Genomic DNA, 20,120 nt, shown 5'->3' on the forward strand with positions numbered 1-20,120 from the left:
CATTCCTTAGAGGTTTTAAAAGGGTGTACTTTTTCCTCAATTACTAGATAAGAGGGCTAATTTTATCCTTTAAAAGGCACTAAGAGCCACAACTAGATCGATACATCCAAAGGCATTTCAGCAACTTCCAGGTATTAGAAATAAAGCCCACCAGACCCTGGCCAAGGGCCTCACAGAACATGGGTCCCAAGTGCCTCAGCCAGCAGCAGAGCTTGTGTTTCTTACTTGAGCAAACAGCTTACTAATTAGTCTCAAAGCTCAGGGACTTTTTAGCACAGGCAGCAAAGTTAAGTCTCTGTTAGACTTGCAGGGGAGGTACAGCATTGCAGTGAAAATTACTCTTTTAGGCAGACTAAAAACCAAAATACTGTTTACAGTTTGCCTATTAACTGCACAAGGAACAACACAACAATCCATCAGCATTTGACTATAACACAGTACCAGGATTTAAAAATGGGTACTCAGATGCCTTGCTCAGGGCAATTTTGACTACTGGAACAGAAAGGACTCCCTCCACCCCAAGTGACGGAGAACTCTCATGTAGGATACATTAATTCTAAGCCTCCTAATTAATTCTGGCACAAGTAATTCCTGAACACTTGCTTTCCCTCCCTCCCATCCTCAGGTTTTATTTACCTCTTTCCACATAATGTTCTGCCACATGCCATTTCTTAGAACTGGAAAGAAAGCTTAAAGTTAGATTACAGATTAAATAGTCATAATTCAGACAAATTTCAAAACAACTGTATCAGCAGTAGCAAACAATAGGAACCACCACAAAAATCAGAAATGTATTTTTCAGAATCTGGAACTTCTTTTGTTCACAGCTGTGGGCATGTGAATACAAGAAAGAGGAAGAATCTGCCCTTCATATTTATATAATTTTTATCACCTGCCAGACAACAGTTGGTGGCCTGATTTCTTCATGGCATCACTTCATACTAACATGTAGATGGGCAGCATCGTTTCTTGTTTGGGAAATGACCTTCCTTAAAACAAAAGGCATTACTGCCCACTGCCAATCAGTATCAGGAAGCACCTTCACTTTGTGTATTATTTACTACAGAATCTTCACTTCTCATCTTTTGCCTTGCATTTTATTCATAATATTTTGACTCTGGCACATGCAACTTCACTACCATTACCCATGGCCCATATAAATCTGAGTCTTAATTGCCAAGCAGGCTCAAAGCCCTACTGAAAAGCAGCAATCAGCTTTGGCAGAAGGAGAATCTTTACTGCTGAAGTTCACATTGAAAAAGAAAAGGTACCAAAAGAGACCTCAGTTTCTGTAGGGCTCCAGTTCTACACTGCCATCTTAACACACTCATTAGTCATTTACCCTACAGCCTGCCCTTCTACCCAAGCACCTCCTCTAGGTGATTCCACTAGATTCTACCTACTTAATATTATTCCAGCCAAAACAGTAAGGTCAAATATGCCTAATTACTGCTGAATAACCCAGTCCAGTCCAGGTCCGAGCACAGCAAGTTCACCTTCACTGAAAGCAGCTGCAGCCAGTTTTCAAAGGTGTTTAAAAAGTGCAGCGTGCAAAGATCAGAGTTTAAGAGGTCAGTCCCCTACTTTTGAATATGAACAATCTTCTCAGCTATATTTCATTCATGTGGCCAATTTGAAAATAATACCACATTCTCAGAAGAAAATTCTGCTCAATACAGCCTTGACCATCCTACCCAGGATATGCCACTCCACAAACAGGAATGCAAGACTTGTCAGAATAGATAAAGCAGAAGAAACCTGTCTCTTGACTCCTGTTCTCAGGCCACACACATTGAAGCACTGAATCCTGATATTTAATATTGCAGTGAATGGACTGCAGTAAACTAAACTATTTAACAAAAAATGGATGGGCAGCAACAGAAGTACTGCCAGTGATGTTTCCAAAAACAGCTGAGCTTTCAACCAAACAAGTACAGCAGTTTAGGGGAAGAACAGTTTTGGTGCACCCCTTCCCTCCCTCATATACACTGCTCTTGAGTTGAGCTCTGCTTAGTTCAGAACTCGGAAGGCTTGAATCCAGAATCTCAAGTGGAAAGCCAAATACCTGCAGCCTTGACTCAAAATCCAAACCTTCAGAGAGGAGTTGCAACACTCAGCATGTCCTGTGCCATGGTTTAGACACCAGAAAGCTTTGGAGACACCAGAAAGCTATTCCACCAGAAAGCTTTGGAGACGTTTCAGTAAACATTCTGTTGACATTGTTGTATGCTCACACACAAAGGTATTTTGCAGCATCAAGTGCTACAGACTTGGTCTGGTAGGCAATTTACCTCAGAAAGCAACTTAACTTGCAATGCTTACTGAAATCGATTTAGTGATTAAAATTAAATACCCAAACAAATTACTGAAGCTATTTTCTTACTTTTCTATTACTGAACTATTTCCTTTTAAACTCATAATCCCACAGACTAAAGAGAAAGCTGCCATTAGACATAAAACAGTTCAGAAATTTTGGGGTTGCAATTTCACACCTCCTACTCTTCTTAACCCAGTTTTATAGGAGTACTCCAAAGGACAGAAAAGGACATGCCTCCTCTAGAATATCTTTAGTAGGGTAAAATTGATGAATTAGTCGTTGTCAAAAGGTACTTGGTAAAAGGAACAAAGGACAAGTACCTTGCTTCAACTTAAGAGAGTTTCAATATAAACCTTCTATTTAGGGCTTTCCAAGATCAAAACCCAGTTCTAGACCTAGGACTTAATGCTGTCACTCACATTCAGCCATGCAGGGCCATTTGAAGTCAGGCTCCTGAAGGGCTAGCATCTCCCATCAGTCTTGTTCCAGAGTTTGCTAGCCCTGTGCTTGTCTAATATTTGAGCTCATCCCATGCAATATTAAATGCTCATTACTTATTCTTTGACAATGAGAGCATCAATACATCAGAACAATTATCACTGAACTCTCTGTATCTATGCAATACACTGCTCAGGGGCTTCACTTGGAATTATATGGAGTCTGGTCCCTAGATTTAATGTCATCACCACAGACACCACGTGAAGCCATCCAAGACATAAAACACTGGCCCAGAGCACTCCACCTCCTAATGCAAATGTTCAGTGCTCACCTGGGGCAGAACTTCAATTTTAGTTTGCTCCAAAGGCAATTTAATTCTTATATATCAAAGCCACTCTGCAAAGTAAACTGATGTTTTCCATGGTAAATTTAATACAGGAAAAGCACTTTGAAGATACACAACTGCTCTAAAAACCTAAACAAGATAAATGCAAAGCCTACATGATTGCTGCTGCAGTAAGCAACCAGCCATTACAGGCAGTGGAGTTCAGGACACAGCCAAGCAGACAGCAAGCATCTGCTTCTCAGTGAGCTTATATGCTCTCTACACTGAATGCATTGATTAGACAACACTCAGCTATAAGAGCAACCTAAAGGCACACAGAGAACCTAAATTTATTTCCTCTTAATCCCACTCTGAAGCTAAGTTATCTTTTCACTCTGGTAATATGTGTCTCAAGAATAAGCCTCTTTAGCCTTCCTCTTAAGAAGTAGGAGGATACAGTTTTAATTATCAGACTGAAAATTTATTTAGAGTATTCAAAGGTAAAAAATAAAATCTGAACTCATAATTTTTCAAGTGCTAAGTTCCACTTAGCTCCATTAGAACACCTTGTGTTCTTTAAGGTTGCCTCTCCACAATTGCTGTGACAAACGTCCCTTGAAGTGTTTGCTGGCACACATTCTCTACCTACAAATGAATTATAACTGCCTCTGGAAGGGCCATCGTTCATATTACCCACAACAAGGCCTGTTGTGCTACAGCCACTTAATTGCCAATTGCTTAGGACTAATACAGTGCTCTTGCACTCTAAATATATTCCCAGACTCTTGTAGAGACATTACCTAGGAGAACTGATAAAGCAATACCTTTAGATTTGTATTAATAAACAATCTTAATGATCAACCCAAATTTTCAAGCACTGAACTCAGTGAAAAAAACAGACACAATGTTTGCAGGACTATCTGAAGCATGGAGCTAGCAGGTTGCTCACTTCCCCATGTTCCTTTAAGTGTTCCTCTAGCTTTTTGACACTTCAGGTATTTGTGCTTGGGAGGAAGGGGCTCTTCGTGGAGCTCAAGTCCCTGTGTTCCCATTTCAGCTGCACATTTGCACAGAGGAGCAGAAGTGGAGCTGTCCAACACAGGAACATGGAGCTGCCTTGACTATGGCACAGGACGGCCACTGACAAGCTCTTCCTACTTTCTGCACAGGTTTTCAGATAAGGGAGGTGAAGAAAATGACAATGATGTCTTCAGGCATACAGTGACAAGTACTGTCCATACCTTAGGGATACATGTAGGCACTCAGTGGATATCAGCGTTAAATTCTCTTTCAGTGACACTTCAGGAAAGCAGAGCTAAAAAATCCCCAGACTCACTATATTTAAAGGGCAGCAGCATTTAGAAAAAATTACTTTCTATTCTTCTGAGAGCAGCTTTTAACATTTCAGGGGGTTGTTGGCTTTTTTAGCTCTGGATGTTTTGGTGTTGTGGTTTTTGCTGTGGGTTTGGTGTTAGAATAATCAGGATGGAGTTTGGTAAGGAAAAAATTGCTTGGTTTTCTTGGAGGAGCTGAGAACTATGTAACTTTGCACAACCTTGAAACTACATGAACTTAAAAATTACAGTAATCCTCCCAATGCCTCACCCTTAAGTGTCAGACCATCAATAATCAGTCTGAAACCTTTATCAGAGTAAAATCCTAAATTACTGGTAACTACCTAGTGCACAAGATATACATTCCTCACCATCATGACCATTAAAGCAATAGAATTGTTCAAAAGTAAGCATTCACTATCTGCATTTTAAATAAAGACTGTTTAGTCTTACCTACTGTTTTCTTTTTATTCACTGCACTGTCTGCCTTATGCCTTTTCTGTAAGGAAACAAAACATTTCATTACACTTCATCACAAACTTGAGAACAATCAGAGCTAAAAATATGACAAAATGCAAGATGATACATTGGGTCTTTTTTGCCTTTATGGGGTTTTTTGTTTTGCTTTGTTTTTTAAAGTCACAGATGATCTAAATCCAAATGATTTGTAAAAGAATATAAAGAGTATAATTTACAACCTTTAAAGTACAACTACTCATGTTCGAAGTCTGGCTCAAACCTTTATCAGTGGTAAAAAAAAGGTCTCCAAAGCTGGGTTTTATTGAAGAAAAACAAAAGGAACAATAAGGACCATGATATTTAGATAAATATCCACGCACTGTTGTTTAGACTGATATCCAAATGATTTCACTCATCAGTACTTTGCAAAGCACAAAGACCTCATTCTGATGTAAAGTACACAAGCAGGTTAGAGCAGATTTTCCCCAAAACAGTCTTCTCTGTCCTTAAGTTGCTTGCCCCAACCTTCATTTTCAAGACCATCTGAAAAGGCCACATATTTGTCAGGACTCTACACTGACTTTCTAATTAAAGCATTAATAAGCAAGCTTGAAGAGGGAGAAGCAAATGTCCTGATTTCTACTGTTTTCTTGTTCACCAACTATAATGACAATATTTATTTATTTCACTGTATTTTCAGTATTTATTACAGAAATTCACGTCAAGTACTTTGAAAGTCAAAACAGTATTTTGCTGCTGTTAAACAATGACTCAAGAGACTTCAGAGATGCATGACTTTATGGCATTTTATAGCTTTTGCTCTTTAGTACAGCCTTCCCCATCACACTCATTCCCATCCTCAATCATACTCACATAGTCTTCTATGATTTCTTTGATGCCAGCAACTGTTAAAATAAATAGCAATGGCACCAAGGTGGTATATCTTCCTGTTGGAGAGACATCTGGAATTTGCTGTGAACAGAGGGGAAAGAGACCCATTTTATATTTGTATTTAAGATTAATTTCTGGCACATTTAGAATTTTATGCAAAGCTCTCAGAAGAGAGAACACAAAGTTCTGATTTACTGTGTGATTTGTGCCTCACAGATATCCATTTCAGTGGGCAAACTAGCCCACAGTCTAAGTAGGTTTGAAGAAACAATTATGAAGTTAGAATATACTGTTGTTGTACATGCCTTTTATTCCATTTCTCTTCTCTTTGCAAGAAAATTATACAAATTATGTAATTCACATGGAAGCAGTGATAATCTGAACTAACTAAGCAGAAGTTTCACAAGTCACACATTCTTCTCTCATAATGGTCAATAGCTCCAAGTTTTATGACACTACTTATTTTTACTTATTAAGAATAAAAGAGGTTTGACTTTACAAACTACATGGAAAGAAGTTTCTACGCTGTCTTCCAGTTCCAGTTAGCAACTACATACCCCATTAATATTACTATTAAATTAAGTTTAAGAATTGCTTTACAGTTAAGCATAACAACAGAAATAACTTTTACTGCATTACTATTTCATTTTATAAACAAGGCAAAGCAACAAAATACCTGCAGTAAGGCAATGAAGAGGAAGAATGCATTTGCAGCTTTTCTTATCTGCTCATACAGGAATCGAGGTAGAAATGTCACCACACTGTACTTGGCTGTGCTGCAGGGTAGAAGATTTTCACCTTAGTACTTGATCAGAATATCTGGTGGGGATCATGACCAAAAAGTCTAAAAGCCAGTGTTAGAAAGCAGTTCAAAGATAAGAGAGACATATTTAGAATATGGAAGAAGTAGTTGCTTTGGTTATGATAAGGAATATACCAAACAAGAGAGGGATCACACAGACCCAGAAGGCTGTCAGGCCCACTTCTACCGCTGGTACCTTTGTTACTGGATGAACTATCAGACAATTTGCCATCCATCCAAACTTCAGCACTGTGAACAGTCAAGCTTTAATTTCAGTTCCAAGCTTTTACCTCTCATCAAAACGTGGAATTTAAATGTTGGGGGAGGCAGAGTTGAATGACAGAAATTAAATGCATTGCAATGCATTTTTTAAATGGCTCATTTCCTACTTCAGAATGACTTACGCTCAGATATGAATAATCCTCCAGAACAACATACACTTTTTCAGATTAATGTTTTTTGGCTTTTTTCCTATTTTTATATGTATATAACTAACATATATGTATACACTGTAACTAACAGATATATCACTGAATTATAACTATTTCTTCTGCTTTAAAACAAAAACATACTGCACTAACTAGCCTTAATCACCTATGTAATTTCTTGTCATCTTCACATCAAATCCATAATGGGCATGAGTACAACTTCAGGAAAAAAGTGTCAAAGTTGAAACGATAATTTAACCATTAGCATAGAACCTTCACCTCCTAAACTACTGGCCATCATCATGAGTTGGAGTTTTAACAACTGAGCACCTGCAGCTCAGTATGCCTTGCAAAGGCCCAACAAGCAACGACAGAAATTTTGAAGCATAATTTTGTTTGGGTGCTGTGGTTTTGGTTTCATTTTGAGGTTTTTTTTGTTTGTGCTTTGTTCTGGTTTGGTTGGTTTTTGTTTTTTTTAAAAGAAGTCTTGTATTTCCAAGGAACTGAGAAGACTAAAATACTTGGCTCTCAAGAAAAAAAGAAAAATTGTTTCCCACTTGCTTTTTTACTGACGTTTCCTAGCAGTGCCAAGACCACCTCTCCATTAAGTCTAGTCCTCTCTCCCCACCAAAAATCCTTCCAGATCAACTGAAATGCACAGCATTGCTATTCAGAAATCATAAAGGACTAGGATAATCAAATGCTTTAGCTATATGATCTGCCTTTCACAACAGACTGCTGCTATGTATAAAACTCTTACTACCTTGATCCACAAGCAGCTGAGTTCAGTGGACAATGCATAGACAATGGTTAGAGAACCGCATTTTCCAGCTTATTGTTTTAATCACCTTCTTTTCCTTCTTATCTGCCCCATCCCCAACTCCAAGCCATCTAACCACACACTGCTGCATCTTTCAAAATCAAACAGTTACTAGATGTAACAAGGCACAGCTCATTTTAAAAGGCTCTGTTTTAAACACTAAAGAAAAATTAGTGGGGCAAGTTAAAATTAAAAACCAATTAAAAACCAATTAAAATGCATCTTATCTTAGGAACTCGCTTTGTTTCCTCTTCAAGCAACCACAAAATCCCTTTCTATTGCTACTGCTGCTCACCAGAATCAAGTATTTAAGTACTCAACATAATATTTTACAAAAAATTCAAATAGTTGTACTTAATCATGGCTCATATCTATTAAGCCAAATGAGTGAAATAATACATCCAGGTTTAAAGTGAGTCCAGTCGTTATATAAATAAAGTTACTTCCTTCAAATGCTATTAAATCCTTCCAGCTCTAAGTATTTTTTTAATTATTATTTTAAGCCATATTTGCTTGGTCTCATGTGTAATAACCTTCCTTTAATACAGAACATAATTAAACACACATCTTAGAATAACATTGTGACTTAAAAATATGGATAAATCAAGTTCACAGTTCAGACCCAGAAGCAATATCTCCAAGCAGTACTAATTAGACATCAAGCAATGTCAGATTTTATATGAGAATAGTATTCCTCTAGGTATCACATTGCTAGATTATAAGAACACAAGAATTTGACTGCAACCAAGCTGAAACATTTATTAACAACATTCTACCACCTACCAACTTCACAGCTAGCTGGCTCAAACATGATTCTTACTCTAATAATTATGTAAATGCCAACACAATAAGGCTCTTTTTAAAGAGGTTTGTACATACTAAGTCACTCCATGTATTCTATTGCTTAAGTAACTTGACAGATGCCCACAGAAAATGGGTACAGCTCCAATTAGAGGCAGGCACAGTCAGCTGTTACCATACAGGTCAGAACAGCAACCACAAGTATGAACAAAGAGCAGATACATGTTATTATTCAAAAGGAAACTTCTTACAGAAACGTAACTAGCAGTCTAAGCTGGGCAGGAGCAAGCAACTGACTTAGCTCTGAAGAACAGTTCTTCAAATGATAAATACAATGCTTATTTTTAAATAACAAAAAAACTGTTGGACTCCTTCACAACAGATAGATGTGTTACAACTTCAGGATAACCCAAGCTCAGGAAAGTTAAAATCTACAGATGAACAGGTACAAACTTCAGTCAGCTCACTCATAGCACAGTTTAGTCACTAAAAATAAAAAACTGGCAGGTTAGCTCTCTGACCAGCCCCAGTCAGAGCCATGTTAATGCAGAGAATAGGAGGCCTGCAGCTCACAGAACAGGGTGAGGCAGGTAGAGGAGGGAAGCACAAGGGGGAAAACAAACTGGTTTCTCCTAAATTAACAGCTGTCGGCTACGCAAATCTTGCTTAACTACACAAGTTCAAATGTTGAACAGGTGTGCAAACATTAGAAGAGATGTCTCCTCCACACCTGCAATTCACATAAGTCATGTTTCAAGTTACACCACTGTGCAAGACAGAAGGAACAATACCAAACCCTGCTAAACAAGTGAATTTGGATACACCTGACTAGAGCTGGGCTCTGGCCCCACTGTTTCTTGGGCAGTGCAAAGATTTTTTTGAAAGAAATCACTGTATAATGTGCAAAATATTAGTGTCATTCACATACTTTAACTCATTACCATATTACTCAAGTACCAAGGATTACCTAGTGATTTTTTGTAACAGTCAAATGAAAAGTAGCCAACAGTGCACTGAGAAACTCTATAGCAGTTCTCCAGTACAGTTCCTCTATTTATTCATAGGTAACTTTTGCACAACCACTCCCATTGTTGCCTTTTTCCCTGTTCCCAAAAACATTTTATAAAGTCAGGTTTCACTTTACTGACTAATGGTTGAAGAGGTGAAGGCTGTCAGTAAGAGGGGCAGAACACTTACTTCCTTGAGACACGTGTGTGTGCTGGTAATATGCAGCTGAACACAGTCTGCACTTTTCCAGTCAGCCACCTAAAGCACTTCCACCCCTTCCTTTAAAATAGCAGCTCTGAGATGAACTTCACATAAAATCATGATTAAGAAAATTTTAGATAATTAAGATAATAATGATTAAGAAACAAGACCTCCTTGAGATACACAGGGTCCCATTTACAGGGGTCACAAGTACAACAAACTGTCCTTTCCTAGACACCATTCACACAAACCTACTCATGCCACAGTTCACATACTTGAATTACTCTCCAAGAGCTGAAGAATGAGTATCACTTGATGTTGGTGCTTTTAACACACATCAATTTGCAGGAACAATTACTAAGAAAGCCAGGCACAGACACCTGAACCACAGCAAAAGGGCTGGGTAATTAAAGTGAATGTTACAGACTTGAACTCTTCCCTCACCAAACAAGCTTTGTGTCCATCAACATGAACAAAAGGTCAGACACCCAGTAAAAGAGAAGGAAAAGAAAAACCCCAGAAAATCCAAGCTGATCTGCTTGACTGAAAAGCTCAAATACTGTCTTTAGTGGAATGGTGTTTGCATGCTAAGGTCCTGCCAGGCACATGACACTTAATAGCAAGACTGACATCAGTATCTGAGGTTCTGCTAAAGCTCTCATGTACAGAGGTAGCATGACAAGCTGCCTCCAGGCAGTCACCATTGCAGCAGGAGGCAGAGCAGCAAGCTTTACGTATTTCAAGAGATATTAACAGAAAAAACAACATTCAGCTATTACATTGAGTACAGAGAATGCACATTTATAGGTACATCAACAAGCTGCTGCCATGTAGAATACCGAGGAGGTTGTTCTAAACCCAAGTGTCACAAACAAGGTTTTCAGCAGTTGCATATGATAGTGGAAGGTCATCTACCTCCTTGCACATAGGGAAGATGGTGTACTTTCTTGAAACTTGCGAAAGAGACAAAAATCAACTGTTTACAAGTTCCCAAAAATACATCATGAAGGCTTATAAGCAGCAATTACTTATACGCCTATGAAATGATTATTGGTTGACTGAAAATTAGGTCCTGGATACCCTAGTTTTATAACAACAGGCAGCCTGAACAAATGCAGCTTCATTCAATTGAAGGGCCTTGCCCTGTCAGATGAATCCTTGAGACTACAGTTCTTACAGAGTTAGACTCCAGCCAGAATGGGTTTCACTGCTCTGTTTATGGCTGCACACTTCTGTCAGCCAAGAAAAGCATATGTGGTGCTTAAATATCCAAGACAGTCCCTGAGCTCAGGGCAGAACAGAGGAGCATGAAAGGAGAAGGACTTGCTCTTGCATAGGAAAAAAGTGCAACAACTTGGATACTGCAAGACATTATTGCTTAAAGCTTGCCAAAACAAGACAAAAATCAAGTGTCACCAGATTGTATATGTCACTCAGCTCTGGAACAAGCACTGTCCACAGTCCAAGTGCCTATTTTGTTTCCATCCTTCCCTGCACTCTGCTACAGTTTCTCCATAATACCAAAGGTATTTTATACAAATTCAAATATTGTCAAAAGATGAAATGGTTTAAGGGACATTCTTGTGCTTAGCTACTGAAACATGAAACCCTGAAAGATTTCCCAAAAAAGCCAGAGAGAAACTGTAGAAGATGAATCTGTTGTCTGAAGTTATCCACACAGACAATGAAATTGATTGAGAGTATTCAAAAGTATTAGAATTAATCAATTTTAACTTTGACTGAAAACAATTCTAGCAGCTTCCAGATGAAGAAAACTTATCAGTATTCATCTCAAGCACTTCACCATTTCCCCATATTCCTTATTTCTTCATTTATAGTATGGGCTCACACCAGAAGCAACTAACTGTTTAGAAAACATCTTCTTCCTCTTGTTTTTCACAGGTAGAACTCATCACATCTTAGAATCCCTGAGCCCTCTTTCCTCAAATCATAAGATTTAGAGGAAAATTATTGTTTCATACAAGTTTAAAAGAGTCAGTACATATGAACACAACCCACTAATTTCCCTGCAGGTCAAGTACCATTAGAACGTGCTTTATGGGGGCCACAATGATTTGGGTCTGCTGCAATAAGACAACAAAACTCTTCAGAAAAACAGTTTATTCAAGTCAAATTCAAGGTCTCGTGCACGAAGTATGGAAAAGAAAAAAAAAAAAAAAAGCAGACAGCTGTCAGCTAGACAACCAGCCACTAATGTTGAGAAGTGTTTTACACACGGGAAAAATCTAAATTAGCACAGACATTTCAGATCATTATTACATCATTATTTCCTAGTCATGCACATCCTACATCAACGCCTAATAAAAATATAGGGGGCTAAGTGCAATACTCAGTGGTTACCAGTGCCTGAGCAAGTAAGTAGAGTTATCTACCCTTGTGTACAAGCTCCATTTCAGGAGCAAGATGATCAGGCTGACAAACCCAGCCTGGCTGAGCTACTTGCACTTCCTCCAAAGCTGCATCAGCAACAAGCTCATCTTCAAGGGCTTCAATTCAGCTCCTATCCTTACACAGGCAGACCACTGCTGAGACACAAGGACATGAAAATGCACTATGAACTCCTGTCCACTGAAGCACAACAATCCCATTACTTTCTAGTTCGTTAGGATCACCTCCTAAGTATGTAAGGATTGTTTAGAACTTTTAACCCTATTCCAAACTGCCCCAGTATCAGCAGCCCTACTGCCATACATAAGTAGTAAAAGACTGCAACAACTAATGTAATTTATGTTAATTACCAAAGCAATACTATTTCCACTAGGAAAGTCTCCTACAGTAGCTCAGTATTAATACAGAGTAGGCACTGCCACAACTGCTTACGCTCAGTTTAACCTGAAAACCAGACCACGTGTCACATTTAATAGAGGCAAGAGCACTTTTGCTTCAAAATCCAGTACCCTGGAGGCTTTTCCTAAAGCATGCAAACAGAAAAGGCCTTTCCATGAGTTCTCTATTCATTAAATCCCTACAGAAACAGATTCCTGGCTGTTTTTCAGTAACAAATACCTTAAACAAAGACTGTTTAGAAACAGTACTAAAAGCTCTGAAGGCATGATATTGTTTCAGCATGAGTGGAGGTCATCACTACAGTAATATGCACTTGCTTTGCAGTAGCCCTTCTGGCAAGTACAACTCAATAAAAACAGCTGACCAGCACAGTTAACCTCAAAATTCTACTGTCTAATAAAGTAAGTTTAGTACCACATTTAGTTACTGTGTAAACACAGAATAGCCTCCACTTAAACACACAGCATCAATATGAAGATGACGGGGAAAAAAAAAAAAAAAATCAAACAAGTCACATTATCTGCCTAGCTGTCTAAAAGCCAGTGTGCTAGCTTCAGTTTTAAAGCGAATTTTTAACTCTAAATGTCACAACTAAAGCAGTGTTTATTTTAGTGACAAGCAAGGGGCTGGCAAAATAAATTAATATTTAGTCTTGAGGGCAATGTAATTATCTTCACAACCCACAGAAACTATGTAGAATGCAGTTATTAAATGTCTTAAACTCTGCTTAGGTCCACTTAAGATAATTTGTTCTTGTCTACCTCTTTCTACAGACCACTAGGAGTCAGAGAGATCTAAAAAGAGAAAAAAGGGACCTAGTTTAATTCACCTGCTGTGTTGCTACTGCTGATGTATGAAATTCACTGTGCCACAAACCACCAGAACAATTTCAGGATACCAGAGAGCAAGCATGCAGCAGGTGAAAGGGCACTAGAACTCCCACATATGTGTTTTTTTTTTTTTTTTCATCCAGACATTTCATCTAAGCAAAATTCAACAATTTAACTGTCACAGGGTTCTTACCCTGGGAATAGTCCAAGACCAAAGATGCAGAAGCTTCAAATACACTGGTATAATTGCTATATACAACACCAGGCATACAACAACAGGTACTTTTAGTGAATTTTAATGGCTAAAAGCATCAGTCTATAGCTGTACCCAAGCCTTTTCCATTGTGGCAGATTGCAGCAACAGGTGCACTGCAGGAAACAAGTTTGTTTGTTTAAAAACGTATGTTACAATAAGTATTTTTCTTCACTTAAAAACACTATCTACCTAAAACTAAAAAGAGTTAGAGGATTAGTTTAACACATGATTAGACTTGTACCATTCAGATTATAATAATACATCCCTTCTTTGAAGAATTTCAAAATGCTGTTCTGCAGTCAGGCAAGCAATCTGTTCACATGACAACAGAAGAGTATTTCAAATCTAACACAAACACAATAAAACAAATGGCCAGTACCTGATCTCTACTAAGAATAAACTGAACAGAAATTGAGGCATTTTTACCTAAGAACATGGTAAAACATTTTGGTGCAAGATGAACGCTGGGCTATACCACTAAGTGCAGAGAAATTCACCTGCACATAGCACACTACCATCCACATTTCCACAGATCATAGAACACTGTTCCACAGAACACTACTTGGATTTTGAGAGTCAATACTAATTGGTTAGTGATACCAGCAACTCCTGTTTCACCACTGAGAACCTGCCCACACATTCAAAAAGCATGAACACCTCTAAATCACAACTGACTTCTACAGTACCTATACACAAGCCAATAAAGCAATACACTTGGCTTAATTTAAGCAACATACATGAAATAAAAGGAAGACTAAAGATTATATCTACAGTTTTGTCACCAGGAAGCATCATGCAAGCACTGATGGGACAGTCTGGGACCACAGATAAACAATAGTCTGTTTAATACAGGACTTATGATTCCACTAGAAACCTTGGTACAGTCTTCAGGGCTAAATTCCCCACGCAAAGTGCTTCTGCCTTATGAGACAAGAAATTGATTCTCATCTGTTTACTTGAGTTTTAAAACCCTGTACAATTTAAAATAAACACTGAAGACTTTTTGCTCATTATCTATCAGAACTTAATTTTTGCCTATATGGAAACAGGTTTCTGAACTGAGTATTTTCTGGATATTATAATGAAACTTTTGGGACCTCCTTAAGAGATCAATCCACCAAAGTATGTTTTGATAAGAAAACTGCTGAACAAAATTTCTGGATTCAAGATCCATTAAAAAAAAAAACAAGTTGAATTTTGCCCTCCCTGATTGCTGCATTGTCCAACCTACCACTCAAGCCACAAACTGAGATTGAATTTGGGGTCCTGATTCAGATATAAGTCAGATTTGCACCAGGATGCACTACCAGGCCTGGAATAGAAGAATATTATCTAGAGCAACATTTACAAAGCAACTCCACCGTCTTAAAAACTTTCTAGTGTCTTTGAAGTTATCTCAGCACACTTGTTCCTTCAGAACTAATGAACTAGAAGTCCAACTCTTTTGCATCAACATGCAACAAGTGAGGGGCTCCAACCGCTTTACTGGTGATTTTTACTAAATGCACTGGAAGAAATTCCTATTACCGTACTATTATACTATTATACATTCAGAATAAGCCACTGATATCAGAGTAGATTCTTGTATTAGTATGAAACATCCAGGAACTGTATTTCCATGAAAACAAAATTTATAGAACATTCTAACTTCAAGTATAATATCCAATCTTCACTGAGAATACATTTGGAAAATTGTTCATGCCATTACTTTGGTCATCTCAGAAGTATTAACACAGCATTCAAGCCCCTGCCACCATAACCCACCTATACTCCTTTAGTCTTACAAGGCATTAAGGAAGCTTATTTCCCATCTTATTGTGGGCTGACCTTGGCTGGACACATGGTACTCCCTGATCTGTTCTATCATTCCTCTTCTCAGCAGGACAAGAGACAGAAAATACCATGGAAAAAAAAATCATGGGTCAAGATAAAGGCAGTTTAATAAAGCAAAGGTCACACAGAGAAGCAAAGCACAACAAAAAACTTACTCCCTACTTCCCACTGGCAGACATGTCCAACCACTTCCCAGGAAGCAGGGCTTCAGTACACAGAGTGCTGCTCCAGAGCACAAATGTCACAGTAAGTGGCACAAAGCTCTGTACAGAGACTGGAAATTTCCTCAACATACATGTTTCATTTCTTACTGGACTTAAAAGTACAGAAATGCTCTGGTTAAAAAGACAAGTGTTTAAGTTTTGTATGCTGGATATGTCCAAAAAGGTACTAGTTAGCTTTTGTAATAACAAACATTTAATACTGCAGTACAGCTGTGTTGGACAAAGTAATAGCATTCATTTTTTACATTTTTTCATTTTTGTATTTTTTCAAAGCTTCTAAAACGCTTCAGCTGAAATTCAAACATAACTTACCTTTTAAATTAAAAAGTCCAAAATGTAAAGCATACATAAAGTTTTTCAAACTGAACAGAGCAGGACTGAAGACAGGTAGAAGACACGTTTCTAGAGATGTAATCACTGCTGTATAATAAACAACAGTGACAGCCATATCTATGCACATGTCAAGGGCCAAGCTAAATCTAGCCTGTAACACAAAGTACTGTGTTTTGAAGTAGTTTGTTACAAAGTTCCAAGAACACAAAAGTTGGCCATTAGAGAAACCTTCTAGTTGTCTGAATTACGCCAGAGAGCCCGAGGAAGGAAGAAACATCTTCTTTCTATATCCTCACACTCCAAGACTTCTGGAAGTTTTAGTGCCATCTTGCCATCCACTTAACTTTTGCAATAGCACCACATACTACTTAGAAGTGGGATCAAGATAATTATCCATTTTTATTAACTTATCCAAAATTAACGTGTCTTTATGTTCCCACAAACATTGGAATTCATTTTTAACAGTGCTTGTCTACCCACAAAAAGTCAAGCAGCTCAAGATGTTTAGAACATCTCACACAAAAAGCCACACCACTAACCTACCCTCCTCCATGCTCTGCACTTCTATTTCTTGCTGTATTTTACTTAGTTTTGAGCAAGCTTTTCACACTATCCTTAATTTAGAAACTTCCTATGAACATTCACAAATTCCCACTGTTATTCAGAGAATCCTTAATGACTATCAAAAATATGAAAGTCAGAACTCACACAATCTAAAGCAAGCTGGTTTATTATTTTCAGTTTAATTTTCCACAAAGCTTTACATACAGGTGTTCACTTGCTTACCCAGCACCTTGCTCTGTGGTACACTGATGCTTCCTAGGGAGACAAAACATCCACAAATCCATCAGTACAGAGAAATCCAGTGCTGAATGAATTTCTGAAGCTGAATACAGTTAAGTAAGGAAGTCCAAAGGCAACAGAGAACTGCAGTTCCTCAAGAGAAACTCCAATATACTTAAGTAACTGAGGCCTCCTTACTCAGCTATTACAAGCTCAGGTCACCTTTGCCTTCAGTCCCACTAGGCTGAAGGAAGAAAACTAATCAAGAGGATGGAAACAGTACAGGCAATGTCTATCACCCTTTAAAAGTCAAGAGATCAAAGCTTTCTTACTAAGCAGCAGTAAATCATTATAAAGTCAACTTAATTTCCAAGCCACGCTAAGAAGCTAAGGCTCCTAATCAGGTAACAAAAGTATCTCTACTGTAATTTGTTATTACACTAGCTGCACTTTATCCTATCCCTCACATACCAGTATTTCTTACAACTCAAAAGTTACCTGTCGTGAGGCAAAGATGTGAAAAGGTATTGAGAATCTTGTACAGCTAGGTACAAGGGGATGGCTTCCAGATAGCAAATTGGACACAGCTGCTCTTTAGTAATAGCACTGTCAGGAACAAGTTATTGGTAGCACAGTAACACACCACTTTTCTATAAGATTTAGCTAGATCAGAACAGAATCCCTTCTGGAAAACCTAAACTACAGATTCTGCCAACCCTCTCTTCCCTGCTTTTCCTTCTTAAAGCAGGGAAAGCACAAATAGTCTCTGCACAGGAAACTGTTAAACTCATCCCTCAATTAGTCAAGGAAAAATAAAGCAAGAAAACCTTCACTGTTGCTACCCACATAGAATAAAGAAGATACTGAGAAAATGTGTCATTTTAACTGCTCTTAAACCATAGACTTTCCCAGACAAATATGTAACAAGTCAAAGTTGAGGAGAAAACCACCTATAAATAAGTTGCTGTGGTACCCAGAATATCAGCACCCTTCCAGAGGATATTCTTAGAATTGCCCTTGGTAATAAACACAAAATAAACCAGATAATAGAAATCATCCTTCAGCAGGCTATAGAATGCCTCTCTTTTCATAAAGGTACTCATTGTGCAAACTGTTCTTTGAACAATAGCCCAAACATCTGCATTAACGAACAGAAGCCTGCTAAACAATGCTCCCCCTTAGTCATGACAGGAGCCATCTGTTCATCCAGCTAGCCCCAGGCAAGTGTGGCAAGCACCACCACAACTTGCTCTTGTTACGCATCCTTGTATTCCATGTTTCAGTCCATGTTATTTGTGTTTCCAAACTGCAACGACACTGGTGGCATTAATCATAGCACCAGATGTATTAACATACACACCCCTACATTAAAGGCTCCAAACAGCTAAGAAAATTACCTCTGGTCTTCAATTAAAAGACACAAGTGGACCATAGCCTTTTACGCATAGGGAATGCCAGCTTGAGTTTTTGTAGTCATTCTTGTCCTGTTGGATGTACTTTCTCTTTTCTTCCTTCCTATTCTATACATTTTTTATATACTTAGCCTAGTTGTTCTTTCAACCGAATGCTACTTTTTAAGGGGGACGCTTCATGGAGTTTACTGGATTCTACTCAAAACTCCACCAAATTTTCACGGGTTAACCCTTGCATCCAGAAATACTTGAGTAGGTCCTGTTATTCCAAAATTCAGTGCCCTACTGAAGTGAATACCTTTTCATGCATCTTGCCCACGCAGCTCTAGCATCTCCCTGCTCTCACTACTGTCGAGGGAAGCAGCTCATCACTTGCTGCTGCTGGATTCGCCCGTACACTGGCCAGACCCTGGTGCCCAGCACAGACAACAAAACCAGCCGCCTCGGCGGACACACGCTTTATTGTGTTGAAACCTGGCGTGGGCAGGGCCGAGAAGCAAGGGAGAGAGACCCGAGCCCTCCCAGCCCACGGCTACGCGGTGTGCGGCTGCCGCCTGTAAAGAGAGAAGCGGGGACCGCTCCGTACCTGACCCAGTTGTCGCGGAACTTGCTCTGCTGGGGCTGGTTCAAGTAAATGGTGCGGGCTGGTGCCTCGTCCAGATCCGCCGCGGACGTGGCTCCGGACATCTCATCATCCGCCTTCTTATAGCCCGAGGTGGAACAGACAGGTCCTGCAAGGAGAGCGCGGAGGGGAGGCGGTCAGCGAGGGGCCGCACCCAGCGGAGCCGGGCCGGCAGCTCCCGGGGCCGCGCCACGGGGAAGGGCCGCGGCTGGGCGGCGGCTGCGAGCGCCCCTGCCCGCTGTTTACCACGGCGGCGGCTGTAAATAATGCGTGTCCGGGGAGGGGGCGGCGGGGCGGCCGCAGCCAGCTGGCGGCGGGGACAGCGCGGGGCCCGCGCCCCCCGCCCCGCGGGGATGGGCCGAGCCCCGCCCCGGGAGCGCCGCCCCCGCTCCCGCCTGTGCCAGCGCCGCTCCCGCCGGGAGCCGCCGGGCGGCCCCCCCGCGCCCCGTATCCCCCGCCTCCAGCCTCCTAGGCTCCGTGCGAGGGAGGCAACCAGCATCCTGCGCACCGCCGCGGGGCTACGGGTCCCCTCGGTTCCTTGGCTCCGCCCGCCCGCGCGCAGCGCATCCCGAGCCCAAACCCGCGCTCAGGGAGCGGCACGGCATCCCTGCCAGAGCTCTCCCAGACCCCCACGGGGGGCCCGAGCTGCCTTCCCCCGCCCCGAGCAACGTAGGAGGCTACGGCCGGGCATCTCGGGAGTCTGTCCCTAAAGCTAAGGCTCGGACTGAATTGATTAAAAAAAAGCCTTGCTTTACACGTTCAATTTCAAAGCTTTGATTTTAAGCGGCAGAAGCATAATGTAATTTTCATTTCCCACTGGGTCTGGAGTGAATTGAGTTCCATAAGCATTGTGTACTTTTACAATAAAAGAATGCAAAAACATAAGGGAAAAGAGCTAGCTATTCCCCCTGTCAAGCCTCAAAACATTACCGAAGTTGTGGAGACAGATATACTGCTTTCCCCTTCTCTCCTGAGCCATGGAAATACTTTAATTTAGTTGAGCTGTAAATATATTTGATAAGAATTTATCAGTTTATTAAATAAGCCATGGATTTACAAGCTAGCACAGGTAGCTCTAGACAAGCATATGACAACTTGTTTCATAAACATCTAGTTAAGGTGTTACGTTAGCATTATTTGAGAACTTCATTGAAAGGTTAACAGAAGCAATAAATCGTCCTGTGCAGCTGTAAAC

General features: G+C 39.9%; 1 protein-coding gene across 1 annotated transcript in view; it reads right to left on the reverse strand.

The window, feature by feature from the left end:
• ATP8A2 (ATPase phospholipid transporting 8A2) overlaps window positions 1-19,920 on the reverse strand; it is a 275,860-nt gene extending 255,940 nt beyond the window's left edge. The window contains exons 1-6 of the mRNA XM_053935453.1: window positions 19,856-19,920; window positions 18,890-19,034; window positions 6,441-6,540; window positions 5,747-5,845; window positions 4,868-4,913; window positions 637-677 (exon numbers count right to left, since the gene is read on the reverse strand). Coding sequence (XP_053791428.1) covers window positions 637-677; window positions 4,868-4,913; window positions 5,747-5,845; window positions 6,441-6,540; window positions 18,890-19,034; window positions 19,856-19,904 — 480 coding nt within the window. The 5' untranslated portion in view covers window positions 19,905-19,920. The remainder of the gene's footprint in view (window positions 1-636; window positions 678-4,867; window positions 4,914-5,746; window positions 5,846-6,440; window positions 6,541-18,889; window positions 19,035-19,855) is intronic.
• Between the last annotated feature and the right edge of the window lie 200 nt (window positions 19,921-20,120).

Source organism: Vidua chalybeata, chromosome 2 (genome assembly GCF_026979565.1).
Source record: "Vidua chalybeata isolate OUT-0048 chromosome 2, bVidCha1 merged haplotype, whole genome shotgun sequence".
In the NCBI taxonomy this organism is placed as follows: domain Eukaryota; kingdom Metazoa; phylum Chordata; class Aves; order Passeriformes; family Viduidae; genus Vidua; species Vidua chalybeata.